Raw genomic sequence first — 14,507 nt, forward strand, 5'->3', positions numbered from 1 at the left:
TAAGTAATCTCTATACCTAATGTGGGGCTTGAACTCATGACCCCGAGATTAAGAGTTGCTTGCTCCACCGGCTGAAAGAAAGAAGAAAAAACCGGATGGAGAACACCAAACTTTAAAACCCGTATCATCTGCCCTTGAAAACACAGTTAGCTACAGCATGTCCTGCTGGCCAGAGTTTTAGATTTCAGAGACCAGGAAGAATTTTTTTTTAAAACTGGGGGCACCTACAGAGAAAAATCAACATTTAATTTTGCCAAGAAAGGAGATTAAAAAGAAAGCATAAAACTCATAACCACCATCTGATGTTTTAATACCTAAAATGTAAGAAAGAAAAAAAAAATCCCAGAATAAAAAGATTGGTCTTTAAGTGTTATTAAAAAACTCATGACAGGGGCACCTGGGTGGCTCAGTGGGTTAAGCCGCTGCCTTCGGCTCAGGTCATGATCTCAGGGTCCTGGGATCGAGTCCCGCATTGGGCTCTCTGCTCAGCAGGGAGCCTGCTTCCCTCTCTCTGCCTGCCTCTCTGTCTACTTGTAATCTCTCTCTGTCAAATAAATAAATAAAATCTTTTAAAAAAAATTATAAAAAAAAAAAAACAAAACTCATGACATTGTCTGTGTTTTCCATTTCACTCCAGGCAAATGAACACTTAGCCCTGGGCCTCAGATGTGTGTGTGTGTGTGTGTGTGTGTGTGTGTGTGTGCACGCGTGTAACCCCTGGGCTATTTTATCTCTAGAAAAAGACTGGAAAACTTCAGTCTCCCTCTGACCAGCAAACTGCTGTCTTTAAGAGAAACAGACTCTGACATCGATTCCAACTCCTTCCTAGATGAAAACAGAAGATTCTTAAGTGAGAGAAGGGAAATATCTAAAGACTGAAAAGGGGAACTTTAGAATAAGATCCCCCCATAGGAAAACAATATCATAGCAAAACAAACCAAAAAACCCAAAAATGCAAACTAAAAAGCCAGGGAAATCACGCATCTGGTAAACTGAGTCAAGAAAAGCTAATAGTAGAGCTCCATTATCTTAGGCTAAGGGATTTTTTAAAATTTTATTTTTGTTTGGTACTCTGTACTTTCATAATTTCTATATGCTATTTCCTGTTTTTACTTTTGTTTAGTTTTGTTTTCCACTAGTTTCCTAGCAAAGTGTCTTTTGAAAAACTCCAGGCTAATCTGTGCTGAACCAAGGGGATTTGTTCATACCTAAGCCAACATAGCTAAGAAGTGAGGGTGTCTCCTGGGACCAGGTGTGGTGGCAGCAGAATGATGGGGGGAGAGAGTGTGGACAGCTGCAGTCGCTGGGCCCTTCCCGCCCCCGGTTTTCCCTTACAGAGACTAATGAGAAATCCATATGCTGCAGTAGAAAAATGTAGTGTCTCTTTTCCATTTTCCCATTTTGGACCCACTTCTTGTTCCTGACTTTCTAGTGCCAACTACAACGTACAACTGTGCTTCACTCTAAGCAGACTGCCATAGATTTTATGGAACTGCCATACTTTTTTCCTTAAAATTCTTGCTTTGGGGGGGTGACTATTTCTTGACCTACTGACCAACTGACTTCTTTCAATTACATAAACATGATGGAATAGTGGAAAGCGAAAGAGCTGAGGAAAGAAGCTGTTTCAAGGACTATTCATTCATTCAACAAAGCCTTATTGAGCACTAACCATTCAGGCAACATTTACTGGAGGAGTGAGCTCCTGCACTGAGGACCACAGCCATCCAGTTCTCAGTGGTGCTGGGAAGGAAGATAAACCAACAAAGAGAAACCCCACTTTGCATGAGGAAAAGGAGAGGGAAGCAGGGGACAGGAGCTTGCAGAATCAGTTCCTGATCCTGACTAAAAGAGTCAAGAAGCATGTCCTGAGCGGTGACTTCTGGGCCAAAATCTGATGGCCAAGAAAATCAGTCAAGCTAAAGGAGTCGTGGGTGGAAGCAGCAGGGGTTTTGGGTGGACCCAGGGCACAGGGGGCAGCATGGGGTCAGATGAGACTGAAGAGGCAGGGAGGGCAGTTCCTCAAGGGCCTTGTATCCATGCTAAGAAACCCAGATTTTTTTTTCTTTTCCTGTAGTTGACTAGTTCTTAAATGGCAATTTTGCTCCCCCTGCTCCTGGGGACAATTGTCAATGTCTGCAGATATTCTAGGTTGTCAGAACTGGGGGTGGTGGTGGAGATGCTACTGGTATCCACTGAGTAGAGGGCGGGGAGGCTGCCAAACATCTCACAATGACAGGGAAGTCCCCTACAGCAAAGAAGGAGCTGGCCCCAAATGCTACTGGTGCCGAAGTTGAGAAACCCCAGTGCAGATGATTGGGGAGTCATTGAAGACAGTTTAAGGAGAGGTGATGGGATCATCCTTCCATTCTAGAAATCTCACACTGGCAGCAATTTGAAGAACTAATGGGATCGCCACCATCAAGGATGGAGGCAGGAAGATCAGTTAAGGGGTAGTTGTTCTAAGAAACGTCTGCGGTGCTAAGGGAGTGACAGTAGAGATGACAAAAAAGAGACAGTTTCAATAAATCTTTTAAAGACATAAAATCATATGATTGAAAACCGACTGGTATAACGGGGGATGACAGTGATTATCATTCCCCAAAAAAGGGACTTAAGGGGGAAGCATATATTGAAAAAAACATCATGTTTTTCCTATTGAGGCATGTTAAGTGTGCGATGTCTGTAGGTCATTCAAAATGGAAGTGGTGGGCTGGCTGTTTGGGTCTGAGATCAGGGGGGAAATCTGGGGTTGCAGAAAAAGGATTTGGGGGTTGTTGGCATATAGGAAGCAGAGGAAGCCATACGAATAGACAAAATCACCATCAGAGATTGTGTAAGACGGAGAAGAAAAACCCCAGCACTTAAGGTCAGGTAGAAAAAAGCACCATGCATGAGACTCATGGGAGGCCAGAAGAAAGTGGGTCATGAAAACTAAAGAAGAGTTTCAGGAAGAAGGGAGTGATCAACAGTGATCAATGCTGTCAAGTCCGAGAACAAGAGGTCAAACATGAACAAGCGAGCAAGAATGCAGGTCAAGTAAGAGAATAACAAAGCAAATTTGGATTGAACAGAGCAGGACATTGTTGACGACCCTGGTGGATGAGGTTATAGCAAATAGACAGAAGCAGAAGCAAAAACAGCAGGTTGTATGAGACCAGGAAGGAGGAAAGAAGATAGTAGCCAGATGGCCTTTTTTTTTTCCCTTGAGAGTTGCTAAGGAATTCGTTTTTGTTGTTGCTTTGTTTTGGAAGAAAGGAGAGATTTGAGGATGTTTAGAGGCTAGATAGGAGGGGTTGGAAATGAAGCAATAAGGTATGGACAAGGAGGGAGCGGGAGAGGATGAGGCCCAGAGCCCAGGTGGAAGGTTCTGCTTTGGATATGTATTTAATGTAAAGATATCAGATAGGTAATCATGATGAAGTTCATCGGGAGGATGGAGGAGGCTAAGAAAGTTCATGTCTGTGGTATTATCAGTGAGCAATAAAAAATGTCAAAGATCCTTTGAGGGTTTAGATGCCTAGAAAGGGTCCAAAGATAATGTCTTTTCTGTCTACCCATGCCATCCATCACTTCTACTTGTCTTTCAAGACCCAGCATAGACGTATCTTCCAAGCAGACTCCTTTGAAGGTCCCGGCCAGATGGAAGTGTCTTCCCTGCCCGGATGGTCACAGCACTTTGTACGAATCACACTCCTCACTTCCTGCACTTGGGACATGGCTTGACCTCTTGGATCTCTGTACTTGCTGCAGGGCCATCCACCAGTGTGAGCAGTAAGGACTGCCTAATGGATGCATTGGCTCTGAGCCCTGAACAGCACAGCGGGATGCCCTAGGAACCCACATACGGAGGTGTGGGGGGGGGGGGTTGAGGGTGCGAGACTTTGTGGAAGAAATGGCACTGGAACTGGGTTTTAAGGGTTGAACTTCTATGAATAAAGGCAGGGGGGAAGGATGGAAAAAGTATTCCAAGTGGAGAAAATTAGAGCAGTAAAGCCACTTTAAAAGCATGTTGAAAGAACCCTATATTGTTCAATTTGCTAGAGAAGGTACAACAACAATGAAGATAATCCCTGCTAACATTTACTGAGCACTTAACCATGTCATCAGGAACCTGACTAAGCATTTTACCTACATTATCTCATTTAATCCTCACAACCACTCCTGATGTAGATATTAGTATTATCTTCATTCTACATATTGGGAAATGGGACACAGAGATGGGAGTGACTTCCCGAGGTTAGTCAGCTGGTGAGAAAGGTGGGACCTGGAATGAAACTGGGTAGTCTGCCTCTAGAGCTTGCCCACTTCCACTCGTTCCAGGGGCTCTGAATACCAGATCCACCAGTGGGTTTTAGATGGCCCATGAGTCCTATGAAACTACGAAAATTTTGTGAATGTGCATTCATCTGGTGAATGGGTCTGAGATTTTCACTAAATTTTCAAAAAGGTTTATAACCCAAAAAGGGTTAAGAACCATGGGTATATGAAATCCTGTGCTGTATGGTGGGACATGGACATGTAGACTCTAAGCAGAAAAGCCCGAATGTAGACTGAGGGTCTGGAGGAGGTCCTGAGAACAATGGAAGGTACCAAAAATACTGAGCTGTGAGCCACATCATTGCAAGAGTATTTTGGCCAATTACTAATACATACAAAGAAAGACTGGGCTTTATGAATGCATGGATGTTGGAGAGGGGAGAAGAATAAGTCAACAATGGGATTTTTCTGAAAGCAAATCACTAAAAAATGAGTGAGATTGTCTGAATCTCAAATTGTTTAAACATGAATGAGCTTTTCTGACTTCCCACCTCTCTCAAAATGAAACTCACAAGGTTGGTTGTATTTCAACTGCAACATATATAATAAGATTTACACTTAAAGGACTTTTAAAAATACCATTATTGTTCAGAATTTCTCTACTTATCTCCTTTGAATAGACAGGAGGTCCCTAAAATGAAGGAAATGAATTCAGTCTTGAAAAGAGTCTCATTTAAGGCAATCTCACATTTAATACAGGTCTTTGAAAAGAGAACATTTTTTTTTAATGGCAGTTTTAATCTGGTCCAATTCTACTGATCTCAAACACCAATCTTACCCCTGTATGCATATGTAGCAACCCTACTTTGTTAGCAACTACTACCTATGGCTGATTGTATTTTTCAAGACATTTGCAACAGAATTTCCCATCTCACTTATACTGTGATGTTGAAACTCCTCCCATGGTGGGGTGGGCCAATGTCCCCTTTTTTCCCCCGCACCCCCCACACGCATGCCTGAATCTGGATGGGCTTGTGACTATTAAAGTGCTGCCTTATGACTTCTGAGGCGAGATCATAAAAGGCAATACGTTTCCACCTGGTTCTCCTGGGATACTTGTTCTTGGAACTCAGCTACAATGTTGTCAGGAAGGCCATGCCACATAGAAAAGGCCATTTGTAGGTGGTACGGTTGATAGCCCCAACTGAGGTCCTTGCCAACAGACTGTAACAACAGCCATGAAGAAGCCTTCAAGAAAACTCTAGCCCTAGCTTCTGTCTGCCTGCAAAACCACGTGAGATCCCAAATAAGAAGCACCTAGCTGAGCCTGGTCAACCTTCAGAACCACAGAGATCATAATAAAATGACTATTATTTTAAGTCACTAAACATGGGGTGATTCATGATAAGTCAATATATAAGCGGGATACATATTCTAATATATAACTGGAATGTCTTCTGGGTATCTGCACTTTATTCCTCAATCCATTGTGACATGGCTACTGGTGGCATTCTACTATGGTTCCTCTGGTAGCTAGCCAGCATCAGAGAGCCCCTAATTGCTGAATATAATGCTAACTTTCCATTATTTAACTCACTCAACCTTTCGGTACCTTTCAGTACCATTTGACACTGGTATATAGTGTATATACTGGTATATAGCCCCACCTTCTTCAGTTTCCACTCCCTTGGCTTCAGGGATATCGCTCTCCCCTGATTCTCCAATGACACATGGATCATTTCTGTCAGCTGCTTAAACACTGTGATCCCCAGGATTCCATCTTCTCAATCTATAGGTTCTCTGAGAGCCAAACACTTAGGTTTAATTCCATTTATATGCTTGATATCCAAATAGGGAACCATGGCCTGACTTTTTCTCCCAGCTCAGGCATATATTCATTTACTCATTCAACAGATGTTTACTGCATGCCACGCAGTGGGACAATGCATACAAGGACCCTAGTTTATGTTCTTGTAAGTATGCCAGAAATAAACAAATAAGTAATTATAGATTACAAATAAAATAATTACAGATCATGAACTACTGGGTGAAGACAGCATATTGAACACATGCATTGAATTTCACTTCCTTCCAAAACCTCAATTTTGTCTTCTATTTTAAGGACATAAAGCTCAAAAAACCAGAGAGTGGGAGAAGTGACAGCAATAGATTTTTGAATTCTAGAAAGTGGATCAACAGTGAAAATGACTTGACTGATTCAAGAAAGTCAAAGGGAAAGCCAAGAACAATTCTTAAAAGTCTTAGGAATTGACAGCCTCAAGCACCTCCGGAAGTGGGGAGCAGAAGGAGTGGCTCAAAAAAGGAAGATTGTTTGAAGGCTGATTGAGAAGCAACGTGATCTCCAAATCCCTGTTCCCTGTGCGCTACTGGGTGACTGCCCCTCCCCCACCATGGTAGCTCTCTATAGATTTATTCCCTGAGAAGGATTTCTGGACTGGGAGGTCTATAGACAGGGAAAGGCAGAGATATCATTACCGAAAATAGGGGTATTAAGTGAATGATGCATACTAATGTTGAGATTTAGCTCCTAGCCCTAATTCCTCCAGGAATTCAGGTAGGCTTTTACTCTCAGGAGACTGAAGGAATTCTCTGAGGAAAATCACCAGCCTAAGAGGAAAGAGCTGAAGGTACAGATTTGGGAGGATAGTTGCCCAGTGAGATCTTCCTGTAATTAGGCTCACCATCAGAAAGTTCCTCTCAGGGCGCCTGGAGGGCTCAGTGGGTTAAGCCTCTGCCTCAGGCTCAGGTCATGATCTCAGGGTCCTGGGATCGAGTCCCCACATCAGGCTCTCTGCTCAGCGGAGAGCCTGCTTCCCCCTCTTTCTCTGCCTACTTGTGATTTCTCTCTCTGTGTGTCACGTAAATAAATAAAATTAAAAAAAAAAAAAGCTCCTCTCAAATATACAGATTCCAATCACCTGTTTAAGTTTCCATGAAGTGAAGTGAATTGTGGCCCCCTCAAAATTCACAGCAATTCACTTCCCTTCATAGCAATGTTCTGAGGCTTCTTTTAATCCTAAATTATTAATTTATGTTTCTGAGTCATGTTGAAGCCCTAATCTCCAGTGTAACTGTATTTGGAGACAGGGCCTTTAGGAGGTAATTAAGGTTAAGTAAGATCATAAGGGTGGGACACAAGCGCAGTAGGAAGAGACACCGAAGAGCTTCCCCCTCTGTACAAGTACACACAGAAAGAAATCTAGGAACACACAATGAGAAGGCAGCCATCCGCAAGGCAAGAGAGACCTCTCACTAGAAACTAAACTGGCCAGCACCTGGATCTTCAACTTCCCAGTAGTCCAAAACTGCCAGAAATAAATTTCTGTTGTTTAAGCAACCTAGTCTGTGGCGTTTTGTTATGGCAGCCCGAGTTAACTAATATTAATCTCTAACAAAATGAAAAGAAAAATAGCAAGAGGAAAGAAATAAACTATGCAGGGGGAAAAATATTTCCAAAAACTATAACCAGAGAAATGAAAACACATATACACACAAAACTTGTCCACGAATATTCATAGTAGAATCATTCATAATAGCTCCAAAGCAGAAACGATCCAAATGTCCACCCGAAAGAACAGGCAAATAAAATAGGTATGTCTATGTTAAGGAATATCATTCAGTAGTAGAAAGGAATGAAGTACGAATACAATGATATAACCTGGATGAACCTTAAAACATTGTGCTAAGTTAAAGAAACCAGTCACACAAGACTACATTTTGCATGACTCCATTTATATGAAATGTAGACAAAAGGCAAATAGACAGACAAATTAGATTAGTGATAGTCAAGACTGGATGGGGGAGACAATGGGAAAATTGAGGATAGCTAAAGGCTATAGAATTTGTTTGGTGTAATGAAAATTCTGATCAGTGATGATTGCACAACTCTGTGAATATATTAAAACTACTGAATTGTATATTTTAAATGGGTGCATTATATCTCATAATGCTGTTAGTAAAAACATTAAAATTTAACAAGTTACACAAATTAAAAAAAAAAACTTTTGCTCTACAACAAGACCAAGTACTTATGCAAGAGTTACAAGAAAAGAATTAAGTTGCGGGGAGGGCCCCCTGGGTGGCTCAGTCCTGAAGTATCTGCCTTTGCCTCAGGTCATGATTCCAGGGTTCTGGGAATGAGCCCCATGTCAGGCTCCTTGCCCAATGGGGAGCCTGCTTCTCCCTCTCTCACTCCCCCTGCTTGTGTTCCCTCTCTTGGTGTCTCTCTCTGTCAAACAAATAAAATTGTTTAAAAAAAATTAAGTTGACCTATATTTGTCTGACGTGGAAAGATTTCCAAGACTTTTTGTTAAGGGCAAAGAGTACGTCAAAAAGCCATATATATGATGTTGTAACATTTAGGTAAAAGAAAACTGCAGGGGCACCTGGGTGGCTCAGTGGGTTAAAGCCTCTGCCTTCAGCTCAGGTCATGATCTTGGGGTCCCGGGATCGAGCCCCGCATCAGGCTCTCTGCTCAGCAGGGAGCCTGCTTTCCTCCTCTCTCTCTGCCTGCCTCTCTGACTTCTTGTGATCTCTCTGTCTCTGTCAAGTAAATAAATCTTTAAAAAAAAAAAAAAGAAAGAAAACTGCAAAATAAAACTCTCTACATACACACACATACACACACACACAAATGCACACAGAACATTTTGGAAAAGATAACTGGAAACAAATGATAAGTAGTAATGTAGGAAAATTTTCCTACATTATTTATAAAAATTTATTTATAAATTTTGTTATAAGATAAAAAATGATATAAAATTTATTTATAAATTTTTTATAAATTTATAAAAAATTTATAAAAACTGCCTTCAGCTCAGGTCATGATCCCGGGGTCCTGGGACTGAGCCCCGTGTCAGGCTCCCTGCTCCTTGGGGAGCCTGCTTCTCCTCTCTCCCTCTGCCAGCTGCTCCCTTGCTTATGCTCTCTCTCTCTCTTTCTCTCTGTCAAATAAATAAATAAATAAATAAATAAATCTTAAAAAAAAAAAACAACTAAAATAGGGGCATCTGGGTGGCTCAGTCCAACTCTTGATTCTGGCTTAGATCATGATCTCAGGGTTATCAGATCAAGTCCCACACTGGGTTCTGTGCTTGGTGTGGAGCCCGCTTGAGATTCTCTCTCCCTCAACCTCTGTCCCTCCTTCCCTCCTCCTCGCTCCCTCTCTAAAAACAAACAAACAAATAAACAAAAAAAAAACAACAAAAACCAAAAAAGAAACCCCACAAAAAACTAAACTAAAATAAAAAATACTGACAATACCAGATGTTGTCAAGAATGTACAAAAACTCATCTCTCATTCACTGGTGATGAGAATGTAAAATGTTACAGTTCACTCTGGAAAATAGTAATTTCTAAAAAACTAAATGTAAGCTCACATACAACCTAGCAACTATACTCCTAGGCATCTATCCCAGAGAAATGAAAATTAACATCCATATAAACAGCTGTACCCAAAAGTTCATATCTTTATTCATAATAGCCCCAAACTCAAAACAACCAAAATATCCTGTAATAGTTGAATGGTTAAACAAACTGTTATAAATACATACCACAGAATACTAATCAGCAACAAAAGGAATGAACTATTGCTATAGGCCACAATTTGGGTGTGTCTCAAGGACATTATTCTGAGTAAAAAAAGCCAATCTCAAAAGGTCACATATCATGTGATTCCATTTATGTAACATTCCAAATGACAAAATTACAGAAATGGAGAACACATTAGTGGTTGCCAGGGGCTAGGATGGTGAGGTAGAGAAAATGGAAATGACTAGGAAAGGACAGTATGAGGGAGCTATTTGTGGTGACGGAATAGTTCTGTATTTTGATTATAAATCTAAACACGTGAAACCTGGATTATATTAAGCCTACACATGTGAAAAAATAGCCTAGAATAATACACACATTGTACAAATGTCAAATTGTACAAATTTATGGCTTTGATATTGTATTATACTTACATAAAATATAATCAATGGGGAAACTGGGTGAAGGTACATGGGACTATACTATTTTTGCAACTTCCTATGAATCTACAGTTATTTCAAAATAAAATTTTTGTAAAAGGACATCAGAGCCCAAAACAGGTCTTAAGAATTAAGAACACAACAGCAGAAACTAAACAGGATTAGAAGATAAAGTTAAATAAACAAATCTCCCAAAGAGAGCAAAAAGACAAAGACAAAGATGTGGAAAACAGGAAATAAAATTTAAGAAAATCAGAGAACCAATCTTATAGAAGCGACATGAAAATAATGATTTTTTTTTAAAGATTTTATTTATTTATTTGACAGAGAGAGATCACAAGTAGACGGAGAGGCAGGCAGAGAGAGAGAAAGAGGGAAGCAGGCTCCTTGCTGAGCAGAGAGCCCGATGCGGGACTCGATCCCAGGACCCTGAGATCATGACCTGAGCCGAAGGCAGCAGCTTAACCCACTGAGCCACCCAGGCGCCCAAAAATAATGAATTTAAGAAAGAGAGGATGGAGGAAGGCCTGGGTGGCTCAATGGGTTAGGCCTCTGCCTTCGGCTTGGGTGGTGATCTCAGGGTTCTGGGATCGAGCCCCACATGGGGCTCTCTGCTCAGCGGGGAGCCTGCTTCCCCCTTTCTCTCTGCCTGCCTCTCTGCCTACTTGTGATCTCTTTCTCTCTGTCAAATAAATAAATAAATAAATTAATTAATTAATTAATTAATTAAAAAAAACAGAGAGAGGGAGAGAATGGAGAAAATAGGAAGGAGAAGTCAACAACAAAATAATTCAGCAGAATTTCACAGCACAGAAAGACATGAATTCCGGTGCCTACCAAAACATGTGAAGAGACCCACAGCAAGGAGTATCTTTGTGAAACACAACACTGGTAACATAGAGAAAATTCTACAAGCTTCTAAACAGTAAAAATCAAGTGAAATACAAAGGTATAGCATGGCTCTGGACTCCACGGCAACAGTGGATGCTAGAAAACCATAATGCAATGTTTTCAAAATGCTGATGGTTTCCAACCAAGAATTCTATACTTCACCAAACTTGCAAGCAAATAAATGTGAAGGCAGAATAACAACATTTTCAGACATGCTTAGCATTTTAGACAGAAATAAAAAATGGTTATTTCTCATGCACTTTTTTTCAAGAAATTACTGGAAAACGTGCTCCACTAAAACAAGGAAGTTGGATGTCTTCCTCTAGGACACAAATTTATGACCACACAGAGCATCCCAGCTCTGGTCCCCTACACTCCTCTCTCTCCCACATTCCTGATCTCATCGATGGCATGGGCACTGCTAAGTAGCCCAAGCTGGGAAACTAAGTCATCCATTCCACTCTCATTTCTCAAAGCTAATCATGAAGTCTTAATGATTTAATTACCTAAATATTTCTCATTTCTGTCCCATGTTCCATGACCTTCCTTTAGGTCTATATGGTAAATACCACCTAACCCATCTGCCTACCTCAGTCCTGGCCTCCTCAACTTCACCATGTGGCTAACAGCCCTCTGCCTAAAATGCAAATCTGACCACATCACTCAGTTACTGAAAAGTCCTCAAAAGCTTCTCAAATTCAGCAGGCAAGATAAATATGGGCTAAACGGCCACTCTCCCCAAATATCTCCCCCATCTTCATAATAGAGATTATATTTGATCCTGGTATTCTCCTGCAGAGCCTCACAACTTTCTCTGCATAGCTCATAGCCAACCACCATGAAATGAAATAATTTGCAACTCCTGTTCGGTATAAAGGCCCAGAAGACCCTGCCAGACTTTACTCCAGCTTCTCTACAGGGAACTAACTGTCCACTCCCAGTCACCTCGCCATTTCAGACCATGTCCAGGACCGAAGCTTCCCTCACTCCCTCGAGTCCAGTCTCTGTGCTCTGGCAACCTGTTCCCCAACCACGCTGTATTCAAATTGTTTCCAAGTCTCCCCCCACCCAGACTGAACTTACTAAAGGGCGAATGCCTGGTCTTACTCTGTGCTTCTAGCACCTGCTGCCACGTAAGAGTCCAGTCAACATTTGTTGAAACTAAGTGACCACAAATACCGCAGGGCACTAGAGGCGGAACAAAGTTAAAGGTCCTATCGGGAAGAGGGTAAACTAAGGTCAAATTCTGCGTCCTTTCCAAATGGCTTGATCTGCTTATTTCTACTCTTCTGCATCCCCATAATCAGAAATGATGGCTGCTCCTGATTTTGCTCCTTCAGTGTTCCGGGCGTTCATTCACGTGTTCATTATTTTGTGTAACTGCCGCGCCTAGACTGGAAGCCCTTTGAGGGAAGGGGCTGTGTCCTCGCGCACTTCGCGGCTCTGGGCGACAACCGCCAGCGCTGTGAGCATGTGCGGGAGAGTGGCCTCTCCCCCACGGCATCCCGGCCTCAGCTCGGAGTCCCCCAGGCCCGCCCCGCCTCCCTGCGCTCTCCAGACCCCTCCTCACGCCGGCCGCTTCCCGCCTTCCGGCCAGCGGAAGTCGCTAGCTGCTCTTCCCTGGCCACGTGGAGCCTTTTCCGGTGCGCCCGCCCCCTCCGGCTCTCCGATCCGGACCTGGCCCTCACCTCAGGATTCCCAATGTGCCTCCGGACAGACATATCTGCTCCAAACGACCACGCTGGGATTCTAGCCTCACCGGTAGCCTCTAACCCTAGCTTCCTACCCACCCCCCAACAACCTCTCTCGGCCGCCTCCTTACAACCTCTACTCCGATTGGGCTCCTTTCTCCGGCCAGCCAATGGAGGCCCTGTTTACTCTGTCATTGAGGGGTCAAGGGAGAGCGAAGCACCGCTCAATGGTTGCCACAGGCAACGGGGGACGCCAGCTGCGGAAGCCTTTTGTGCTTTCGGCGCGTCCCCGCCGGCTGCTGTCTGAGCGCGGGAAGAGGGGCGCGGGGGAGGGGTAGGCTAGCGCCTGCGCGTGAGCGGATGCGCAGAGCCCAGGGAGGGGGAAGGGCGGGAGAGCAGAAGGCGGTGGAGGGGGACTTCAAGGGGGAAACAAGTATTTCTAGGTAATGTGCAGGCACATATGTGACACAGGGCACCCTCCCCTCCTGAGGCCATCTTAAGCAAACATCTGGGCTACTTCTACAATAGGGAAAAGATCTGAGACAGAGTGGTTCAGCAAGAATGGGAATCTCTAGTTTATTATTTTCGGGTTAAGTTAATATGCAAATTATGCAAAATATCATGGGTAAATACAGTAATTATTGTAGCTTTAAAAGCTTTTTAGCTAGCCAGGGAACGGCAGCCTTAATTGCAAAGCGCACACACCATTCTGTGATTCATCACTCATTTAACAAATATTTAATAAGCGCCTTATGAGAAAAGCTGCAGTTGGTTTTGTGGAGGATGGGAGGATGACTAAGAACCAGTCCCGTTGTCATGGAAACCATTGTGACTCCTGCCATCAGCTGCCACCTGTTCTTATTCCAGATCTGAAAATTAAGTCCTAGCACCTTTACAAGACTATCACACACACAGTTTGACTTTGGCTCCAAAATGTCCCACCAAATCCAACAAAATTATTTATTTTGACATGGGAGAACAACACAATAACCCTTTGTCCTTTGCTCTAAGTTGTTTTTCCAGGAATGGAGAAAGGTTACTCTGAACTGTTCATATTCACTAGCTCTCTGCTTGTAATAGCAGGGTCTGTGCCGGTGACCCATTCAACAACGTAGCCTCACATGCCCTTGTCCTTTCAGACACTTCAGCCTCCCACCCAGAGGGCCACATCTTAAATGGTGTTGCTTAACCTCTAGGAGTCTAAACTGGCCACAGCTGTCTCTTGCACGTTCATTGTCCGAATTTCCCTAATGTCCTCCAATCCTTTAATCCCTCTAAAATTACTAGTTTTTCATCCCTCCACTAGAATGCGGAGGAGTTTAGAGGCTGCAAAAAATGGGAAGGGGGGCGGTGGGGAGGATATCTTACTATTCAGAGGCTTCTGGACACTTTGCTACTTAAAACAAATACTTACTGGTGTGGTGTGGAGGTGGGGTGATGATGGAGATTATGGGTAGAATAAGTAGAAGAGAGAGGAGAGAGAATAAGATACTAAACCAAAAGGTAGTAAAAAGAGAAAAATATTCTTCAAAACGTGTAGGTTAAAGGAACAGTTATATGCGTGCAAGGAAGTAAGGAGTGCAAAGAATTGGAAGGCATCAAGGATGGCTATAATTTTTCCAACGTTGGGACCAAGTAGATGAGTGATAATGCATGAATCAAGTTAAAGAACAAT

General features: G+C 42.7%; 1 protein-coding gene across 1 annotated transcript in view; it reads right to left on the reverse strand.

The window, feature by feature from the left end:
- Window positions 1–13,114, reverse strand: part of CEP41 (centrosomal protein 41) — a 53,930-nt gene extending 40,816 nt beyond the window's left edge. Inside the window, exon 1 of the mRNA XM_047695712.1 lies at window positions 12,830–13,114. Within this exon, the coding sequence (XP_047551668.1) occupies window positions 12,830–12,862 (33 nt within the window). The 5' untranslated portion in view covers window positions 12,863–13,114. The remainder of the gene's footprint in view (window positions 1–12,829) is intronic.
- Window positions 13,115–14,507: the final 1,393 nt, after the last annotated feature.

The sequence above is a fragment of the Lutra lutra genome, chromosome 11, assembly GCF_902655055.1.
Source record: "Lutra lutra chromosome 11, mLutLut1.2, whole genome shotgun sequence".
Classification (NCBI taxonomy): Eukaryota; Metazoa; Chordata; class Mammalia; order Carnivora; family Mustelidae; genus Lutra; species Lutra lutra.